The sequence below is a fragment of the Caretta caretta genome, chromosome 27, assembly GCF_965140235.1.
Source record: "Caretta caretta isolate rCarCar2 chromosome 27, rCarCar1.hap1, whole genome shotgun sequence".
NCBI classification, from domain to species: Eukaryota; Metazoa; Chordata; order Testudines; family Cheloniidae; genus Caretta; species Caretta caretta.
In genome coordinates this window covers 8,620,639-8,642,235 of record NC_134232.1, presented here as the reverse complement: position 1 = coordinate 8,642,235, position 21,597 = coordinate 8,620,639, and the positions used below count along the sequence as shown (strand labels likewise).

General features: G+C 56.2%; 1 protein-coding gene across 9 annotated transcripts in view; it reads right to left on the bottom strand.

The window, feature by feature from the left end:
* The window catches only part of HDAC5 (histone deacetylase 5), a 106,457-nt gene that overhangs the window by 66,036 nt on the left and 18,824 nt on the right, over window positions 1-21,597 (bottom strand). For 5 of the 9 annotated variants that reach the window (XM_075123639.1, XM_075123636.1, XM_075123638.1 and 2 more), the window contains one exon: window positions 3,671-3,742. The exons of 1 other annotated variant lie outside the window; for it this stretch is intronic. In XM_075123639.1, the coding sequence (XP_074979740.1) occupies window positions 3,671-3,742 (72 nt within the window). Of the gene's footprint in view, window positions 1-3,670; window positions 3,837-21,597 lie in introns of those variants that run through there. 3 more of the 9 variants (XM_075123634.1, XM_075123635.1, XM_075123641.1) reach the window with 1 other exon arrangement.

Here is a 21,597-nt window from a genome sequence, read left to right as displayed (position 1 = left end):
TCTGGGGAACCGCAGGCTGAACAGTTACAGAGCTGGACAGAGGCCCACTTCTGGAGGCAGTGGTGGGGCGGGGCACGGGACGGGGAGCACAGACCTAGATGTAATCCCCAGCCCTGCCACTGCCTTGCTGGGTCTCTCTGGGCAAATCACTTTCCCTCCTTCTGTGAAATGGGGAGCAGGGCTGCCTCTCTGAGCCCTGGGGATGCACAGCGTCAGACCGCATTGACCAGCTGCTGTCTATAGGGCAGCACGAGTTAAAGGGCAAACGCCGCTGTGAATCGGGGGGGCCGTTAAGCTGTTTGCCCCGATTCTGTCGTCGCGGGAAAGCGCCCGACTGGTGGCTACTAATAGTCTATTCAATAAAGCCCGAGGCAGACTCCAGCTGGGACCACCTGCGTTCTGGGCTGAAAACCCGTGCCATTGCGTTACCCCTGGGCTGGCTGTGAAACCACAGGTGATCAGAGCCCCCAGGCCAAGCGGCATCGTGACCTGACGGACGGGGTCGCTGGGCCGTTCCGGTTTGGCCCGTCCACCCCTCCATAGACAGAGAGGGGCAGACAGGCCAAACCTGAGTGACGCTATGACCACATGTCCTGGGTCTCAGTGCCCAGAGCAAGGAACTGGGCCCAGACTCGTGGGCAGGAGCTGCCGCTGTGAGGTGAGTGCAGATCAGTTTCGCTCTCCCCCTTCCGCCCCCCGGCCTCACTTTTCAGCGCCCCCCACTATTGTCTTGTGTATACTGATGGAGCAAAAAACAACATTATTTGGTGACCTTTCTGTGGCTTATTGGTCCCCCCACCCCACCTCTGCAACGAAATTTACTAAAAAATTCAGTGACAAAGTCATAACCTTGCCCAGGATGGATTTCCAGGCGTATCTTTGCATTCACCTGCACACCAGAACCATCCCGCTTTGAATTCACCTGCACACCAGAACCATCCCGCTTTGAAAGGGCCAGGATCATGCCCACGCCCCCCTACTCCCCACCCTTTCCCCACCCCGCAGCTCGTCCTGAGAGCGTCTCCAGGCGAGTCCGGCGATAACTGAACACGAGGCCATGGGAACATAAGAACGACCACATTGGGTCAGAGCAAAGGTCCATCTAGCCCAGTCTCCTGTCTTCTGACAGTGGCCAATGCCAGGAGCCCCAGAGGGAATGAACAGACCAGGGAATCAAGAAGTGTCACCCCTGTCACCCATTCCCAGCTTCTGGCAAACAGAGGCTAGGGACACCATCCCTGCCCATCCTGGCTAACAGCCATTGACAGACCTATCCTCCATGAATTTATCTAGTTCTTTTTTGAACCCTGTTATGGTCTTGGCCTTCACAACATCCTCTGGCAAGGAGTTCCACAGGTTGACTGTGCGTTGTGTGAAAAAAGCTCACCCTGCGAGTCCTGCATCAAACCCATCACTTCCCACGGAGCCACAGCATCCAAGCGGAGTCAGACCAAGCCCCAGCCAGGCTGCTTTACAACTTGTAGTAACCAGGCACCCAAATCCTGACGCACGCAAACACACAAGCAAATCCTCCCAAAGCCAGGGGATCCGGCCAGCTGCAAACTCCACCAGGATTAGGTAATGCTGACAATTACTTGCACATCATCCAGCTCTACATCCTCTCCCTTGCTTACCCTTGTTACACACCCTCACTCACCCATTTGCCAGGCCAGGCACTGACGGGCCAGCGCGTCTCCCAGCCTGGCAGGCACCGACCCCGTTGTGCACGGTTCTATGCAATCAAAAGGCGACAGGCTTCTGGGTTTCTCTCCCGCACCCCCACGCCCCTCTGCTGCCCCCCATTTCCTTCACCCTGTGAGAACCAGCTCCAAACTCCACATCCCGGTTGACGCAAGTGCATGGATGCGGTTTGTGAACACGGAGCCCTTCTTTGTGATGAGAAGGGAGGGCAGGGGGCACAGGCTGTGCAATTTTGAGAGGCGGTCAGCTACAGGAGGGGCAGGGGCAGCCCAGTGGTTCAGAGGCATCTCCCAATCCAGGGAAGGAAGGAAGGGAGGCCGTGCTATTAACATCTCAGGTACCTAAAGGCAGCGAGCCGGGGCTAAAATGGAAGCTGACGCTGTCCACTTGAGATCCGAGGGGCTGCCGGCGCTGCACGGGGCTCTATCTGCAGAAGCCAGTTGCAGCCGGGCATTGAATGGGGGTGCAGGCCAAACTGGAAGAGGGGAGGGAGTATCTCCCTTCTGCCTTCAGAGGAGGGCTGAAGATCTCAGGAAGCCAGAGGTAGGGGTGGTAAATCAGGGCAGAATGTCCCTGCATCCACCCCCTGCCCTTGTCACTGACAGATCAACCCTCCCTGCTCGCAGGGGTCCATGCTGGAAACTGACGCTCCGAGCGATTCTCATTCCTTAAACGCCGCCGAGGCTGACGGCGCTGGGAAGTTAGAAAGCCGGAGCCCCTCGCCCTGAGGTGGCCGGCAGCTAAATGAATCAACGCCGGACAACAAGGCGTGCGCGTGAAGGGACGGGAGCCGTGCCCTGCCGAACGCCTCGAGCCCTGGGCGCGTCGTCCCTCAGCGCAAGGTCGCGTGTCACTCCCACCAACCCACACAACCTCAAGAGACCCAACCCCTCCACAGACACGCCGCGACGGACCGTGCTTCCCCGCACCGCAGGGGAAACCGGGCTGCCACCTCTCCAGGCCAAAGGTCATTTAGTGACCCATTCTGCAGCTGCCATCTGTGCCAGCTCGGAGCCAAAACCTCGGCAGTGGGCACTGGTGCGGGCCGCCACCCACCACGGTCTCTATTCAGGGCCAGCTGTGTCCTGAGGACCCAATCCAAAGCCCACCGCAGCCACTGGTGGGGGGAAGGGGGGAGTCTTGCCATACACTCCCCCAGGTTTTGGATCCGGCTCCCAGGGGCAGCAGAGGCTGAATCCCTGTTGAGGCAACAGAGACAGCTGCTCAATTGTAAGTCAGGGTGGAACCCAATGGAGCTACATCCATTTACAGCTGCTGAGGATCTGGCTCAGGCCCACACCGCAGCTGGCTGGCTCAGGGACGTGGCAGGAGCTGGAATATCACGGGGCCACCATCAAAATCAACCCATGCGCTGAGTCCTTCTGACAGGGAAAGGAAAAGGGTGCTTGGCAGAAGCAGCTGCTGGCAGGCAAGTCCGTCCCATATTCCCAGGCTTTCATTCAGCTTCCGAGCACCTTAACCCCGGAGTGAAGACTCAAAGGATCCAAAGAAAAGCCACATGGCATTACGAAACCCTGACCATCTGCCTGGCTCCTGGCTCCGCGAAGGGCAAACCCAACCCTGAGCAACTCTTGCATCGCGGGGCTCAGCGTACACGGCAGGATCGTGCCCTAGGACTAGAATTCCCAAGAGAGCTCAGCACCCAGAATGAGGGCCAGATTTCCGAAAGGGCGAGCGGGGCAGAGCGCCCTTTGGAAAACCTGCCCCAGAGCACCAGCGCTGAGCCCTCGAAAACCTGTCCCCCCCCGGGCAACTTTATAAACCCAGCTCCGTATTTGCAACACCGTGGGCCCAATCCTACGAGATGCACAGCGCCCTGCACGGATGGAGCGGCCCCGTGGCAGGGTCCGGCCCCCACCAATGCCAGAGGCACCTCCTGCTCCGTTCTAGACACTCAGGGCAATCAACAGCGTTGACGAGGCCGAATTAACGATCGCGCGGCACTCACCTGCCACGGGAAGGCCATGGATCCGAGTCCGCGAAAGGCGCTCCAGCGATTGCTCGCGTCCGGATACCCCATCTGAAGAAAAACACGATTCGCTCTCGTAAATCGTCTGCAACATCGCGGGCGGCCCCAGCGTCCTGGGCACGAGAAGCATGCCAGGAACTACTCAGACACCAGCTACCGCAGGGCCCAGCAAGGCAATCCACGCTGGCTTCCTTCCCTGTCGCACCTTCGCCTTACAATCCGGCACAGGGCAAGGGAGCTTTCCTTTGCAAGGGGCGGGGGGGGGGGGGGTCCGTTGTGCCGAATCTCAGCCGAAAACCATCAGACGTCCCCCGCCCTCCACCCGCAAAGAGCAAAAGGCGGAGGTCTCCGAGGAAAAGTTAAAGCATCCGAGTCAGCGAGCAGCGTCCGACAGCAACCCCAAAAAGATTCGTCTGCTGGGCCAAACAAATAATATTCAAATCTTGCAAACAAAATTATAATAGTCACTGTTTATGCCAACTGCAGACAGCAGAGGCCAGGCGTGGGAAGGGCCCGCTGTTCCGGAAGGGGGTCCAGGCGCTAGTCTAGAGAAGAAGGAGGGTTTCACATCTCAGGCACGGTCTGATTCACGCCGGGAGGCAACTCCCCACCCGGGGAGGAACAGCACTGATCAGGCACCGGCACAGGAGCGGAGACAGAGCTGGCTCCCAGCGTCACCAAAACACGACTGAGCTAAGATGTCCTGCGAAGCAGAAGGGGCTGGGCTTGCCCGTGAAGCCCTTTGCTAATTGCGCCACCGACAATTCCCTTTATCTCATTTTTTTTTTTTCCTCTCCCATCCTTCCCACCCAGTGAGACAGCAGCTGCCCAGGGTGACCTAAAATAGAACTGAAGGGGAGGAGCCGGCTATAAATAGCCCAATGCTCAGGGACCTGGGATTGTTCCTAGGGGCATGCCTAGCAGATAAAGCTTTTACCAAAGGGGTCAGTGGAATTGCCTCCCTGGGGGTGGGAGAGGGGAAGGAGGGCTGAGAGCCCTGCCAAACAGAGCCAGGAGAGAGACAGATTGGATTTTGGGGGGGTGGGGGGAGAAACACGAGAGGGGGCAGGGAGAAAAAAGTTAATTTCTACAGTATTCTTTGCCCCAGTCTGAAATTGACTAGATCAGCAGAAGGTCTACCGGGGATGGCTTCAAAATAGCCTTTGCATTTACTACCCCCAGACCCCAACACTCAACTGGGACCCCCACCTTCCTGCCCTATCCCCCCTCCTCCCCCCAGACAACCCTGACCAGCCCTCCTGCCCTCAAACCCCAACTTTCAACCCTAACCCCCCCCCCCCTCCAGACTGGAGGAAATTAATCCAATCTTTAAAAAAAAAACTCAAAACAAAACCCTCCCTCAAGTTTTGAGCCCCAAAAGGGAGAAGGGCCAGAGACCCCACGAAACGCACCAGGGGCTTGGCTCTTGATTTGATGTGGAAGGTGCTCAGATACCCTGGTGAGGGGCAGCGAGACAGACCCAACAGCCAGACAGCATGGATTAGCAATAGCAAACAGGACTGGCTAACTAACCCTCACACGGCTGCACTCATGGGCGGTGGGTATCATAGGCATGGGAAGGCTCTGCCTTCCCAAACAGCCTGATGTCCCCCTGCCCAGGCTCCACCCCCAGACCCCAGCCTGTCTAGGCTTCCCTTTGTGCCAGAGGCTGGGGCAGGCAAGCTAGGGGCTGCGGTGTGCCCCCGGGGCTGTGCCACGCCACCCGTCCTCCCAGCGCTCCGGCCGCGCCTCCTGCCCGTCCGCCTGCCCAGCGCTGGGGTTGGGGGCACTCTGACCATGCCGTCTGCCCGCCCGTCCAGCGCCGGGGCTGGCAGCTCAGCCGGGGGACGCCTTCAGGGGCCGGGGGAGGGGGCCGGCTGGCCTGGGGTTGGACTGGGCTGGGCAACGCGGCCCAGCGCTCTGGGGCCGGGGGGACTGGGCCCGCGCTGCCCCAGCTCTCCGGGGCCACGGGAGTCTGGGTCACTGGGCAGGGGCCAGCAGCCACAGTGGGGGGCAGGGCTCGGGTGGGCATGGAAGGGGCGTGGCTAGGGGGGACTAGCCTCCCCAAGCTTGGGGTTCACCCCCCTCCCATGGCTGCACTTAGTTTACTTTTCTGCTTGCGCAGGTCAGCCACCCAAAGAGCACCAGGGATAGCTAGGGCAGGGGCGAGGACCCAGGCCCCGGAGTTGCAGGAGGGGGGGTTGGTGGGTGGAGGTTGTTTGTTCTAAGCGATCTGATGGAACGAAAGCGACCCTGGACAACGGGCAGGGAACCTCCCGCCCTAGCTGGGTCTCCAGGCAGGCACCCACGGCCAATGGCTGCTACTGAAAATTTAGGAGCCCGGCGTCCCCTGCCACCCCCCCACCAGGACGCAGGGGATAACACAGGGGGTTTGCCACAGGAAGGAAGGTCCCCGTAGGGAAAGGCGGCTTTGCGTTCGCGCCTCGCTCAGCAGGCCAAGCCCCTCCCGGCTTCGTTCAACCCGTGGCCAGGCCCTTTGCCAGCCAGCGGACCCAGCCGCACAGAGCCTAGAGATGCACCTGGTACAAGGATGCACCTGGCAGACGGAGGCTGCCCCGAGCCGTGAGGGACGGAGCTGCTGAGCGTGAGTTCAGGAGCTAGCTTGGCCCTCGGCAGGGGCTGATCTGGCCAGAGCATCCCCCACCCCGCGTGGGGCTCAGAGCGCCGGCCGGCCGCTCCTCCCCCGTTTAGCCACAGGGAGCACTCAGCAATCTGCTCCATGGCTTAGCCAGCGGCCACCGTGTCCTGCCTACACCCACCCAACAGCTTAGGAGACTTCACCCACAGCCTCTCCCAGAAGCCTGAGCCAGGTCTCCCACCTCTTGGAGCCCACGTACGGCTGCAGCAGGAACAGCTCAGGGCCTGGTAAAGGCAGACGGCCCCAGCTGGCAGAGCTCAATCAGTGGCCCCCCGCCCCCCGGGCCCTTCTTAACCCGCTGTCCTGGCAGGCGGGGATCTGACAGCGAGTTGTTTCTTCTTCCTCTGCTGCCGGGGCCAAGCCTGCACGGGAAGCCACAATGCAGCTCCCCCCAGACTCCACCTCAATGCGGTCTCTTCCCTTTTTTGTGTTGTTTTGCATGGAAGGCCAGCCCGGCTCAGTAACCCAAGCCACCGAGTGAGGCTTGCGAAAGCTCCCTCCAAGAGGCCTTAATTGCCCCGGACGTTAATCCGCATCAGCGCTGCCAGAAATAAAACCCCGGGTTTTGCCGGGAAGGGGAAAAATCTCTGCATGGGAGTTCGGGGCCCCGGTAAGAGCAAGCCAGGAAAGCAAGCACGCGGCTCCCGCGGTGGCTCCCACTAGGCCACGGGCCCCGGCGGCAACCGGCCAGGCTGACCCGAGAAGCTGCCGCCTATCGGGCTGCACCTTGCCACCCCGTGGACAGAACCCGGAGAGGTGCAGGATGGGAGAGAAAGTTCTGGCCCTTGTTCCTCAGCACGCCTGAGCCACGGGGCCAAAACTATTCACCGGGGTCAAAAAATGCTCCTCCCCTCCCCCAGTCCCAGGCTGAGGAGCCCCCGCAAAGCACCCCTGGGGGTGGGATGGGGGGGGGAAGCGTTGGGGGCTGGGCTTTAGCAACACCACTTCTCCAGGGGGGAGCTAGTGGCCCGCAGCCTCCTGGGAACGGGGGGGGGGGGGGGGGCAATTCTCTGCTGGAGCAAATTTGCACCGCTCCGTTGATTCTTGTGGAGCGGCACGTGTTTACACCAGCACTGAATCCGGCCTCCTTGGGGCTTGTCGGCGGGACGGACCGGCCGTAGGGGTTGCGATGCCAGACCGGGCCAAACGCACCGTGAATCAAGCGGTGAGCGCGGATGCCGGCAGGGCAAACGCGGGAATCCTCGCGGCACTTCCTGCAGCACCTTCCCGGGAAGCCCGCTGGGGACTGGGCCGAGGTTCAGGGGAAGACGCGAGGACTCGGTGCCTCTCCTCTAGGTCGCCGCTCCGACTCCAAGCCGAAGTTGGAAGGGACCGAAAGTCGTTACCGCGCGCTGGCCGATGACGTGTGTGAAATTAACCGAGGCTCTTAGAGGACAGGCATCATGAAAACCAAAGACACCCCGTGCCCTATGCTACTTGCCCCTCGTTGGCCAATGCCTGTGTGGGACAGGGAGACTTCACTCCCCCTTCCCATACATTGGGGTCCCCTCCAGGACCGAGGGCAGATATACCGGCAGGGGAAGCTTGCTGGGCCGCTGCCCCCGATGCACCCGTCCTGGGGGATGCTCACACAAGGCACCAAGCACTGCAAAGCCAACCTCAAAGCGTCACTTAGATTGGGTTTGTACAGCACCCAGCGCCAAGGGGGCCTGGCTCCACTGCAGCCCCAGCACCCTTCTAGCAAAGCCCTGGGCGAAAACCGAGGTTGCCCACATCCAGACAGACAACCCATCACCGTCAATACCCACTGATCATTCCCATCCCCCATCCCATGTTTACTGCCCCAGGCAACTGCCCCGGCAGTAGATCCGGCCCATGGCAAAGGTGCCCATGGAAACAGAGCCAAGGATCACCTTTCAGGGCCCCATACCCCGCGTGCTCTCAGGCTTGCTCAGGCTCTACGTTCTGGGGCGGTGTTTAAATTTCTGACCCGGCCCAGCAAAGGGGACGCTGGTTTATTTATCAGTGTGTTAATCCGAACCCTAGACTTTTAATAGCAGGGTTATTTATGGGCCATTCCCCCCCCGCGGTGCACTTTTGGAGTTGACGTCAGACGAGCTATTCCTGCGGCTGCAAACGGGCAGGAGGCCACGGGATATTTTCCCCCCTCGGCGCGGTTGACCCCGCGGATCACGTCAAGGTCCAGCGTTGCAACATAAGCGGCAGGCAGGGCGCTCGGGATCAGCCCCCTCCCGCCCCACCAGCTCTGGGGGAAGGGGACGCCCTGCCCGCCACGCTTTCCACCTGAGTGGAGATCATGGTAGGTTTCTATCCTGAACTGCTCTGTGGCAGGGCAGAGCGGCTCCAGGCTAAACACTCAATGCAGGGGAGACTCGGTGCAAGGGGCGCCATATGCCGGGCGGGGGGGTGGGGGGGGAAATAATGCAAATCAGACCCAAACACCGGCCTCCATGGCAGGCTGCTCTGTTCAGCGGACTGTGGGTAACTGATGCATGCAGCTCTGGGGCCGGCTGCGTTTCAGGAACTCGGTGGAATTCAATGGAAGCCAGGGGCAGGGTCCACTCATGGCAGGGGCTCAGTTCCCAAGCAGGGGAGAGCTTGGCTCTCGCAGTTGCCACGTGCTCCGAGCGTCACAGAAAGAGGCCAACACGCTCGGCCGAGCGGCTGCCAAGGAAGTTATGCGGCACCGGGCGGGCTGGCCTTTTAAGGGGTAGCTGCCTCTGGGTGACGGGGCTGAGGCCAGGGATCCGGCCATAGCCGGCAGGTCAGCTGGTCCTTGGATAAAAGGCCAAGACGCAGCCTGGCTGGGAGCAAGCCATGCAGGGAAGGACCCCTAGGAGAGCCTGGGGCAGAGCAAAGGAGCCGACGGACGGGGAACTCTTGTGAGCCGGAGAAATAAAACTCACCCCTAAATCCTACTGCTGCTGCTGAGGGTGTGATCTGTGGCTTTGGGCGGCACGCTGGCCTCACCGCTTTCCACCATTTGCCAGCCTAGGACAGAGGGGCCTGGGCCTGAAAAGCACCAAGCAAACCACATCGACCACCAACTTCGACGTCTCAGGATCAGGCCCAAAGTAACTGATCTGCGGAGCCCATGAGCCGGGTGCCCTCCTGGCCCATGGGTTTTAAAAGCTGCCCACTAGGACTCAGGCACAGCCATGAAGGGGTTAAAACAGCCCCCCGCCCCACTCACTGCATACAGACCAGCTGTTACTGGAGGCTCCAAACGTTGGTGACTTGAGTGGTATGAGAGGCCCTGTGATGGTCTCACCCATCCCCATGGCCTTGTATGCTACTTCCCACATACAATCCAGGTCTGCATAACTTTTCCCCCAGCCGGCCACACCCCGTCCTAACCAATTCCTCCGGCATGCCAAATCCCCACAGACCAGCACGTTCGCCAGCCAAAACCCACTCGCACACAATGCCCGGTTCACCTGTGGAACTCATTGCCACTGGACACCCCTACAGCCAAACGCTGAGCATGATGGCAAAAGGGATTCAAGAGGCGTATGCGGGAGGACAGGAATAGCTAGAGTCATCACCATCCATGCCAAAATAATCTGGCGAGTTTGGGAAGGGGCTGCACACACTCTTGCTTCGTGCCACAAGGTGTAGGGGTCAGGAGGAAAAATACCCTGAGGGCAGGTCTGCCTCCTGCAAAGTTCTTTCCTCTAAGCAGATGGCACCGCTGTTGAAGATGGGCTACTGGGCTGGATGAACCACTGATCTGATCGGGTCTGGCAATTCCCATGAGATTAGAAACATAAACCCACGCAGAATTGCAACGGGCTATTCCCGCAGTGAAGATCGGAGCACCCAGGTGGGGAGGTGGGGGGCTCGTAGTTTCCACTAGGATGCCACAAGGCTCTGGCTCTCGCAGCTGGGGGGGCTAGAGAGCTCACCCCACGACGCTCCCATCTGCAGCAGGGAGAGGCGGCTTTCCAGACAAGTGGGATTTGCCTGTGAGCTACGAAAACAGAGTTCTAAAAATACAGTGCGCGTTGAAAGGGGGAAGGGAAGAACCCAAACAGCCCTGGCAGGCAGCAAAAGCCATAGAGGACATCTGTATGCAAAAGGAACCAGCCCCTGCTGCATCGACCCAGCCCCCCCAAAATACCCTGGAACTCCCAGCACCTGGGGGGCTCACTCAGCCTGGCGCAGAAATATGGGGCCATGGAGCTTATTTTATTTTTGGTTCTTTTGTGGTTTTATAGAAAAGCAACCAAGGGTCCGAGCCATCAAATCCCAACCCTGATTGGAGTTGTCCCAAACTTCAGAGGGGTTTGGATTGGAGAGCTGGCATTCACAGAGGGGAGTGGGGTCCAGTGGTTGGAGGAAGGGGGACTGTGAGTCAGAACTCTTGGGAGTCCCAGCTCTGGGAGGGGAGTGGGGTCTAGCAGTTAGCACGAGGCTCTGGGGTTCTGGGTTCCCAGAGGGGAGTGGGGTCTAGTGGTTAGAGCGAGGGGGCTGGGAGTCAGGACTCCTGAGTTCAATTTCCAGCTCATGGAGGGGAGTGTTGTTTAGTGGTAGAGCAAGGTGTTGTCCTTATGGAGTCCTGAATTCTATTCCCAAACCTCGCAGGGGAGGTTGCCTAGCGGTTAGAGCAGAGTGGTTAGAGTCAGGACTCCCGCGCTCTCTTCCTTGCTATTCAAACTTGAACAAGTCACTTCACTTCACCTCACCTCAGTGCCTCAGTTTCCCCAAAGTGGGGACAATGCTGCTGACCTACCTTGGTGAAGTGCTTTGAGATCTCCATGTCATTGCTGTTTTGGTGATACGCGAAGAGACCAGTTAGAACATCAAATGAATGGCAGCATGCAGAAACATCGGACACGGACGTCTCGCATGCACACGCCAGCAGGAAAGCGTGTTTGTTTCTGACGCTTTCAGGGAAGTGGGATTCGTAGGTGTCGGTTCCTACTGGTGCAGGCCGAGTCTTTATGTTGCTAGACTAAGCCATCCCAGGCCCTGCTTTGAAGTGTGGGTCCCACCAGGCTGTATCCCTGGCAGCCCAGATGTCACTGGAATTCCCACTGGACAAATTACAGGGTGGGTTTGACGACAATCCAGTCGTGATGAATATAGAACGGAGGACAACAGCTGGAAAAAGCCCACAGCTAACAAAACAAAACACGTTAGCGGGCGCTGGCTTGGAACCTACAGATCTCAAGAATCACTCGCTGGCGCAGCCAAATCTTCTGCAACATAAATTACGCTGGGACAGATTCTCCTGCATGCTGGGGTGGATTGAAAACTGTTAAAATGACCAGCCCTCACTTTGCTTTGGAAGGGGTTAGCTGGTCCTGCTTGCGGGCTAGGGCCTCCGTAGGGAAGCGGCCGTATGAGCAGAGTCAGTTTGCAGAGAGCCAACCTGGCCTAAGGTGGGGGGAGCTGGGTCTCACTGCTTTAGGGGGCAGCCTGCTGTGTCTCCCTCTGATTGGGCTCTTACGTGTTATCGTTCTGAATTCTAAGAACTAAAGTTGTGTTACGTTTTGACAACACCCAGCAGCTTACGGGGGCCAGAGAATTCCCTGCACCGAAGGAGGTAGGGACAACAAGTGGCCATGCGCTCCCCCGGTCACCTGCAGCTCCCAGTTAGGGGCGCGTGCCAGAGGCAGGGCCAGGTCACAGTACAGCGGGGCCAAAAGGGGGCTCATCCCTAGAGCACACCACTCTGGAGATTCTAGGCCACAGGCCGCCCTCGGGGCTGCTCTAATCTACGCCCAGCTCACCCAGAATCCAGGGAGTGCAGAGATGACTGAAAGCGACCGCCTGCCGCTTTGCCTCTAAGAGGCGCTGCACAGAACCGGGGCCCCTTGAAAAGGGCGAGGCTGGGAGGCTCAAGGGGATGGGAAGGGAACAAGCAGCCGCTCCCCCCTCCAGCTCACGGGAAGGAGCACAGCCCAGGGCAGGTCAGCGACTGAACGCTGACCCTGGAGCTCCAGAAACCACCCGCGTTCAGTGGGAAGGGCTCAGCATTCGCGCCAAGGGCAAAACCAGACTGAATAGATCCCCCCGAGAGGGAGGGAGGCTGGCCCGCCCGTGCTCACTGCTGCTCGGTAACATGCACCATCGTCCCTACGGTGCAACCCTGCAGCTGCGGCCGTGGCCAGCCTGGAACTCAACGACGAAGCGCATCAAAAGCGACGAGCACTGAAGAGCACGCTGCCTATCCGCGGGGAGGAGCGGGGCTATGTCCTAACCAAGGGGAGATGCCTCAGGGTATGGGCGTGAATGCAGCTAGCAGGGTACCAATAGCAGGATGCAGAGCACAGCACAAGTCTCCGTGCAAGCTAGAGAGCCCAGCACGGCCCCCAGGGTGCGTACCCGGCTCCCTGGCCCACGCGGAGCTGTTTACACAACTCTTGTTAGCCGCGCTCGCTGGATGCAAGCTAGCTCAGGTTTGGGTAGCCCACGGCCACCTTTGCTGCGTCGCCCTACCCTAAACGCGCTTCCGGCAGCAAGGCCAAGTAGCAGACGGGCCGGGGGCAAAGAAGACTCCTCTGGCTTCAAACCAGGGCCTGCAGAGAGAGTTTGCCCTGCCGCTGCTCAAGCCCCTTCGGGCTCCAGGGCTGCCAGGCTGGCAGCTTTCAGCCCCCGACACCCGCCCCTTTGTGGCGAGACAGAGACCCTGGCACCTGCCTGCTTCCAGGGCACTTCTCCCTGCAGCTTTTCCTTCCTGGCCTCCCTGTCTGGGGCCTCACCGGATCGTGGCTAAGACAGGGGCCATCCAGAAGGAATGGGGGTGAGGGTGGGGGAGGGGGGAAGACACCCTCAGACTGGGGGAGGGTCTGTTTTCGGGTCTCTCATCCATTTCCTGGATCAGGGCAGAGTTCCTCCAGGCAACTCGCATTACCTCCTTGAATTGATCCGGCACCGTCCGGGGCTCGTGGTGCCAAAGCCAAGGCTGAATCCTTTTGACCCTGTGACCGGGGTCCTGGTTCCATCATTTGTCCTCCCCCCTGTTTAGCCAATTCCCCATTTGAGGGGGCGGGCCTTCGGCTTTGACAGGCTCCACCCACCCTCGCAGGGTTCACCAGGCCGGCACCTTCCACCAGCATGGAACACCCACAGAAACGTACCAGACAGACTGGGGACAGACCAGCCAACCTCGGAGCTGGCCCTGGGCAGAGTCCCGGGCTGGCTGATCAGATGGCCCCGGCTAAGGATTTAAAAAACGACCCCACGTTCAAATAAAAGATGTTTTGCAATGTGATCTGGGCGTTGGAGCCGAGCTCAGAGGGTGCATCTGACCCTCCGGCCTCTGTGCACAACCCCACAGCGAGATCTTTATCACGCCCCCCCTCCCATACACTTTTTAGATCCACAAATTAGATTACAAAGCTAATTGGCTTAGCATAACTACTGCTTAGTCTAGAGTCTCTCCTCTCCCCCAAAGCTCTGTCACTCACACACAGCCCCCAGCCAGCTGCGCAAGTCCCATCTGCAGGCAGAGTTCTAGGATTCCTTCACTACGCGCACAGGGATGGGGGCCCAATCCTGCCCTTCCACAGCCCCCGGGGAGCCAAAGTCCCGCATCAATACGAGACGCAAAATAAAGATGGCCCCTGCCCAAAAGGGCTTCTGCTCTGATGGACGCGCACAGAGCGGACAGGAAGCTCTACAGTTCCCAGGTGGAACCAACCCTGCCTCAGCTGCCCCAGTGCCAATCTGGTGAAGGAAGCAGAGCCGCAGTGGTGTTAAACCAGAGCACGGTCCTCCTGGCGTAATTCAAGGCATCACATGCCCATCGCCAGAAAAGAGTTGTGCCCTCTCCCAGGTCCACAGATGCCAAGGCGCACACAATCTGGTGTTTTTCCTTAAAAGCCCCAGCTCCTGGAGTCCCATGATTCCATGAGAACCTTGGCTTTCCTTTTAAAAATAAATACTATTTCTAGCTCCCGTGATTGTGGAAAAAGGCTAGACAATAAAACACTCTTGAAGGCTCCAAACCCAGGAAGCCGACAGAGAAAAAGAACCAAATGTTTTTTCATTTTTTGGAAGAAAAAAAAAATCTTCTGGTTTTGAAGCCAATCGTGATTTGTATGGAGCCTCACTTTGCCCCCTCTCCCTACCTAGGGCCTTGTTCCCCATGGACTTCCTCCAGGGAGGGAGGGATAGCTCAGTGGTTTGAGCATTGGCCTGCTAAACCCAGGGTTGTGAGTTCAATCCTTGAGGAGGCCATTTAGGGATATGGGGCAAAAATTGGGGATTGTTCCTGCTTTGAGCAGGGGGTTGGACTAGATGACCTCCTCAGGTCCCTTCCAACCCTGATATTCTATGAACCAGGTCTGGGGCAGCATCGCCCCAACTGGGGTAAGACCCTGACAATGCACAGACTTAGCATCTCAACCGGCCAGGGCAAGCGAAACGTATGGTAGCCAGTTTTAAACCAATATAAGCACCTCCACCCAGGGGTCTGCATCCCGTGCCCTTGTTCCTTCAGGTCCCCAGAGAATTCCTACCAGCTGGTAACTTGAGCTGCCCCAATCCCAATTCCTCCCATCTCTGTTTTTACCCTCCACTCCCTTGAGCGACTCCTACGCGGCCTTTTTAGTTCTCGTGACTTCTAGCCCCTGTGGATTTCCTCCCGTTCTCACCTGGTGGCGTCATCGAGGCGTGCATGGCAGTGGGGAAATCAGACTCCAGGGGCAGCTCTGGCTGGTGGATTTCGGCTGGGACCGGTACAGCACAGAGCCTGACACAGCTGCAGAGCCGACGCCCGGCCCCAGTTCGCCACGGGCACTCCGTGACCCGGCTGCCATTTCCCATTGCCTCCTCAACAGCGAGAGGGATTAGCCAGCCTCGGAACACCGCCTGGACCGTATGACGGGCCCCCGCTGCACGAACCCTCCCCGCTCCTACGGCTGCGTGCCAAGGAAGCCGGGCCCGGTGAATCAGGGATTCTGTTCAACAAGCCAACACAGTTCAGGCTGCTCAGTGAAAGAAATGGGGACTCTTTGCACTTGGTCAGCAGGTTGCATTCCACATGTGGCTCCCCCCCACCCCCTGCAGCCTTGAAATCAACCCACTAACTGTTGTGACTTGTTGCGACACTGCCTTGTCTTCACCCGAGTTAGGAACACACCCACAGGAGCGGATTTAAATCACCAGGTGGAACGCCTCAACGCAAATAACTGATTTTAATCAGGGCTAAAATGCAAACAGAACTGTTCAGAGTGGAGCTCTGGCAAATATCTTAAACCCCTGGGGGGACCGCGAGCTGATTTCAGGAGGTCCGTGGGGCCCCGCGGCCGAAACTCCGAGCCCCTGAGCCACCCTCCCCCCATGGAGCTAAAGCCCCGAGCCCCAGCACCCCCCATTCCCGCAGGGCTAAAGCCCCGAGACCCTCACATCACAGCTGAAGCCCAACACCCCAAATGGAGGGGGGGGGCATGGAAGGGGGACTCCAGGAAATAATCTATGAGAATTTAAGCCTTGATTTTAATCAACTTTTCCATTTGTACTTCAGTTCTTTGCTAAAGAAAGGTGCCGTCTCACTGGTTGTAATAGCCATTAAAACACGCTGATTTACAACCAGAGCCTTTGCATTGGTCCATCTTTCCACAGGCTAGGCGGGTCCCCTGTAACTACAGACACATTTATGTAAGTCGTTATATTGCATCACATTTTCAGATTCGTATTAATTGTACATGTTTTGTATGCTTGATAATGGTGAGATATTGCTTATTTCCTAGGTCATTAACTTTGTGCTCACAATTGGTGTCACAGTGCATCAGGATGGTAACTGGAATTTAGTTACACACACACACAAAACAGTGTGTGTGTGTGTGTGTGTGTGTAACTAAATTCCAGTTACCATCCTGATGCACTGTGAGGCCTAAACTCCTTACACACACACAAAACAGTGTGTGTGTGTGTGTAACTAAATTCCAGTTACCATCCTGATGCACTGTGAGGCCTAAACTCCTTACACACACACAAAACAGTGTGTGTGTGTGTGTGTGTGTAAGGAGTTTAGGCCTTACTATCTTTTGTACTAAAGTCAGATTTCATTTTAAACAAGAAAAAAATATAAATTAAACAAACAAAACAAATCTGACTTAAAATTTAAAAACAAAACCTCAATCTTTATCCACCCCGGAGCACCCTGTTGCTAGCGAAGACAAAGTCTGAGACACCAAGGGCCTGAGCACCCACAGGTCGGACCGACACCAGCGAGAGCTGCGGAAACATCTCATGCCAGGTTCCTAACGGAGCCGGCACTCTTGAGAGATGTTGGCCGGTCCCTTCACCCCTCACACTGCAACCAGGATTCACGCTGGACGGGTAGGCCGACCCTGCGCTCAGTGTGTGACAGAACGCAGTGTAGACACTTTCACTGGCTTTGATCTAGGTCACACCTCTGCTTGCAGTGCAGACGCCCTTCCTCCAGTAATTAAGGTGCCTGGACCCTGGAGATGCAGGTTCAGTTCCCTGCTCCCGGTGCAAGTCACGCAGCGTATGCCTCGGAGCCTGTTGAGCCGGTCTCGGAGACTCACTGCTGTTTGCTGTGTAGACACACCTTAGTCTCTCTGGGCCAAAGGGCCCCATCTGGAATGGGGGGAGATGAGCCCTGCCCTGCCTGGCAGGGGTGCTGGGAGGATTAAAGATGGTAAGGTGCTGCAAGGCCATGCTAACTGGGCCTGTTTCAAGTCACCCCCCAGGACGGTTTCTGGAGATGGGCTCAAGCAGTCGCAATCTGGGCTCTGATCCTAAGGGCAAGGAGCAGGCCCAGCACTGTGGTTCTTGCCCGTCGCTAGCTGTTCCCGTGTTTATTTGTAATGGTTTTCTAGAATTTAAATGCACTCTCCAATGTGCTTTTCTTCTTCTCTTTCCCGGTAGCTCGCCTGGCTTTGGAACAAACGCATCCTTTCCCGAAACTCAAATCCGCCTCTTCGATCCAACCTGGGTCACTCAGCCTAGGAGCTCAGAGCAGTGCAGTGTCTCCCCCAGCTGGGGAACAAGAGATACTCCAGTCCAAGGAGATTCTTAATACTAAACATAATGCCCAGCATGGAACCTGAAATCCACGAGGCAGCTATAAACAGGCAGTGCATACATCCCTGCCTCTGCTCAGACCTGGGAAAACCAGCAAGGAGGTCCTCTGACATCAGAGGAGCCAGGGAAGCTTGTAAGTCTATTGGCCTTTCCGCTGAGAGCAAGATGCCAACACCTCTCCACTGACAGGCTGTCACAGCTTAGCCAGGCCTGATTGAAACAGGAAACCCACGGAGAGATGCTCTATCACCCAAAGCGTGCTGGAAGGAAAATCTTGTGGCTAAAGCCCTGCACTGGGACTCAGGAGCTGTAGGGTCTATTTCCTGCTTTACCACTGACATCTAGCTGTGCCTTTACTGACCCATCTGTAAAATGGGGACAATATAATAGTTACCGACTGCACAAGGGGTTTAATTCAAGCACTATGAAAAAGCACATCACAAAAATAAGTTACGTCCCCTACCCCCCAAGACATCTCCGTTCCCTTCCTAGCATAATACCCACCACTTACATGAGCACTTCCTAGATCCCAAGCATCCTACAAACACCAGTGGTTTCCCACATTGCGCGGTAAGGACTAAGCTTAGTCCAGAGGGGTAAACTGAGGCAGAGTGCATGGAAGTGACTTGCCCCCAACATCACACTACGCCTGTGGCAGGGCTGGGGTTGGAACCAAATAGTCCTCGGCTTCTGACGCCACGTTCAGACCACGCCTCCCTCCGCAGCAGAAAGATGTGACGTAGAGAACAGGATTTCCTTCCACCCTTACCCAGCATACACAGGGACCAGTCTGAACCCCCAGCTTTCACCCCACTGCCCATCTGCCCCTGGACTTCCCAGGGGAGGGCCAGTAAGGCAGGAATTCGCTGCTCAGCAGAGACATGCCAGGCAGCACCGTTCCATGGGCAGCATCTTCCCATTAAACGAGGGTCTATCCAAAGCCCACTGAAAATCAATTCATTTTCCATCAGACCCCCAATGAACCCTGGGCAGGCCAGCATTGCAACCCCCTGATTTCTTCAACCAGTTGAATCCCTCCCCTACAATCCCAATCCTGACAGGCCAGCAGCAAACCAGCCACCGTCTTCCACAAGGGCCTGATCTAAACTCCACCAAAGTCAATGGGAGTCTTTCCACCGACTTCCAGTTGTCTTTGGATCCGGTCTTGGAGGCGGGGATAAGGTAACGCACACAGCTCAGACGCACAATGGGGCCTCGGTCTTGGCTAGGATTTCTAGGTGCTTCCATAATAACTGTGATAGAACCAATCTCCTATTAACAGGAACCGCTCCAGAAGGAACACACAAGCCTAATCTCTGATCACATGAGCCGCTTATTTAAGCGGATTTCAGCACTAAATAGCCAAAGATTAAACGCCAAAAAAAATAAAGTTCCCGCGTGATTTACTCTCTCGCCAGATGAGTCACGGGAACAGTGAGGAAGTGTGGCCAAGTGATTAGAGCAGAGACTGGAGGGGTCAGAAGTTCTGTGTTCTGCTCTGAAATCATTATGGCGTGACCTCAGCCAAGTGATTGTGCTTCTCTGCCTCAGTTTCCCCATTCGCAAACAGAGAATAATCTTGATTAACATAACTCCCAGGGTTGAGACAAGCCTTTAATTAACGTCGGTAAAGCACCTTCAGATCCCGGGATGGACGATGCTCTAATGAAAAGCAGGCATTTTACAACTATGAATTTGTCTTGGATTTAGTGGGACTCAGCGTGTGCGTTTTAAGGGTTTTCTATTGCTAATTATAACGAGGAACTTCGCTGCCTTGATCTCTGGGCATTGCAGGAGGATTGGGGTTGCTGTGGGAACCAGAACGTGGCTCCCAGTGCTGGGTTTCTAAAACCTCGGCCACACGGACAGGGCGCTTGGGGTCTCATTTCCTCGTTCTTTATTTTATTTTTTTTAATCAAGGCAAACAAGGATTTGCCCAGTAGGCCAAGAAGCCACCTTCTTTTCTATCAATGGTTGCATATGTCTATTGGATCAGACACTCGGACCAAACATTCAGAACTGGGTGCCGACACATGGGCCTCTATTTAGGCCCCCATGTACGTGAGCTCCCCAATGGGAGCAGCTGGCTGCTTCACACTCTTGAACACGAGGCTTCACTGCGGAATTAAGAACCTTCCTTTGTACACTTTTATTAAATCTTGGCTTCAAAATCCATTGGTGAAACACTGGGCACTTCTCATTCATTGATCTCAAAGCACTTAAAAATGGCGGCCAACCATTATCCTCACTTAACCGACGGGGAAACTGACACATGACTTGCACTCAAGGTCCTACAGCGAGTCGGTGGCAGAGACAGGATTAGAACTCAGGACAGAGCACTGGACCGGGGCTCTGGAGACCTGGTATCTAATCCCAGCAGTGCTACTGGGTAATTTGGGTAAGTCACTTCCCTGCTCTGTGCCTCAGTTTCCCCATCTGTAAAATGGGGATAGTGATACTGAGCTGCTTTGTAATGCACTTTGAGATCTATGGAGGAAAAGTGCAGAAAAGAGCCAGATATTCATAGAACCACATGCTCAAAGCACTAGACCACGGCTTTCCTGCATTGTTTGTTAATTTTTTTTTTTTTAAATTAGTGAAAAATGACAGGAAGATCCAGACTCCAACTTTCCAGGTGCAAAGCAACCCTCTGAAAATATCCAGGACCCAATTCTCCATGGCTCTGAACCTGCACGGGGTCGTTTACGCCAGTGCAAAGCGGGTGTGAAACGCGACCCAATCCCAATGGCAGTGGTGTGTATCCATTCTCTTCTGGTGCTATCAAGAATCTGAGGTGCAGGGCCCTAGAGAATCAGGTCCTTAGTGCAGTGGGGGACCCTAGATGGTTTAGGGAACAGCTACATCCAGAGATCAGCAACAGGAGATACCAGCCCACCAGGCTCCGAGAAATTGAGGAGGTCGGAGAGCTGGGGCGCGTGCCTCTTCCCATTAGGGTGACACAGCACAAGGCGGGAACAAGCCGCATTTCCCTTTCTAGCTTAATTAATTTCTTACGACTAGCCCCAGGGCTCTTCGACGACACTCAGGGAAGGGAGTCCAGAGCCAGGAAGGGGAAGGGAAGGCAACGAGAGCTCAGCCTACGGGGGATTGGAGAAGATGCAGCAGCAATTGCATGACACTTCCTTAGTGCAGGCAGCCCAACAACTGAAAAGGAGCCAAGCAGCAGCATTTATATAACCTGCTCTGTTTTTGGAAGGGAGGAAGGGGCTGGGGACACTTGGTACCATCTGGATTTCTCACCACCCAGGACGATAAGAATCCATGGACGCCGTGAATTCCAAAAGGAGGACTTGTGGCACCTTAGAGACTAACCAATTTATTTGAGCATAAGCTATCGTGAGCTACAGCTCACTTCATCGGATGCATCTGATGAAGTGAGCTGCATGAAAGCTTATGCTCAAATAAATTGGTTAGTCTCTAAGGTGCCACAAGTCCTCCTTTTCTTTTTGCGAATACAGACTAACACGGCTGTTACTCTGAAACCTGTGAATTCCAGAAGCTGACCCCCACCCCACCCCTCCCACCTCCTGACTCTAAAAATACCAGGCCCATCAAGTGTCACCTTGCCTGGCTGGCTGCAGCTGGGTTTCCAGCTGCGATTGCTGCTGTGTTGACTCTGAACCCTAATGATGGCCAATCCAATGTCAGTTTCACCGGTATTTTTGTTTGTCCTATGGAAGCCCTATTGTTCAAGCTGCTGTACAGAGAGTCTCTACCCCAAGGAGCTGCCAGTCGACGTAGACAAAGGAAGGATTTCTCTCATTTTATGTTTGGGGAACTGAGGCACAGAAAGGGCCAGCGACTTACTCACGGTCACCCAAGAATTCTGTGGCAGAGCTGAGATTGAACCCAGATCTCTTGAGTTCTAGGTCAGAGCTCCAATTACAAGCCCATCCACTGCTCATTTTCACCAGCAATCACGGTGGAGCTCGAAGTTGGGGGAGAACTTTACAGGCCATACCATCCCGCTGCCCGACCCTAGCAACCCTTCCAGTTGTGCCCTTCCAGTGGTTCTCAACTAGGGATACGCATACACCTGGGAGTACACAGCAGTCTTCCAAGGGGGAAACATCAGCTCACCTAGAGATCTGCCCAGTTTTACAACAGGCTACGTAAGAAGCACTAATGAAGCCAGTACAAACTAACATTTCATCCAGACGATGACTTGTTTATAGGGCTCTATAGACTATACAGTGAAATGGAAGGACCATAATTATAGTCCAATGGATTTATAGTATAA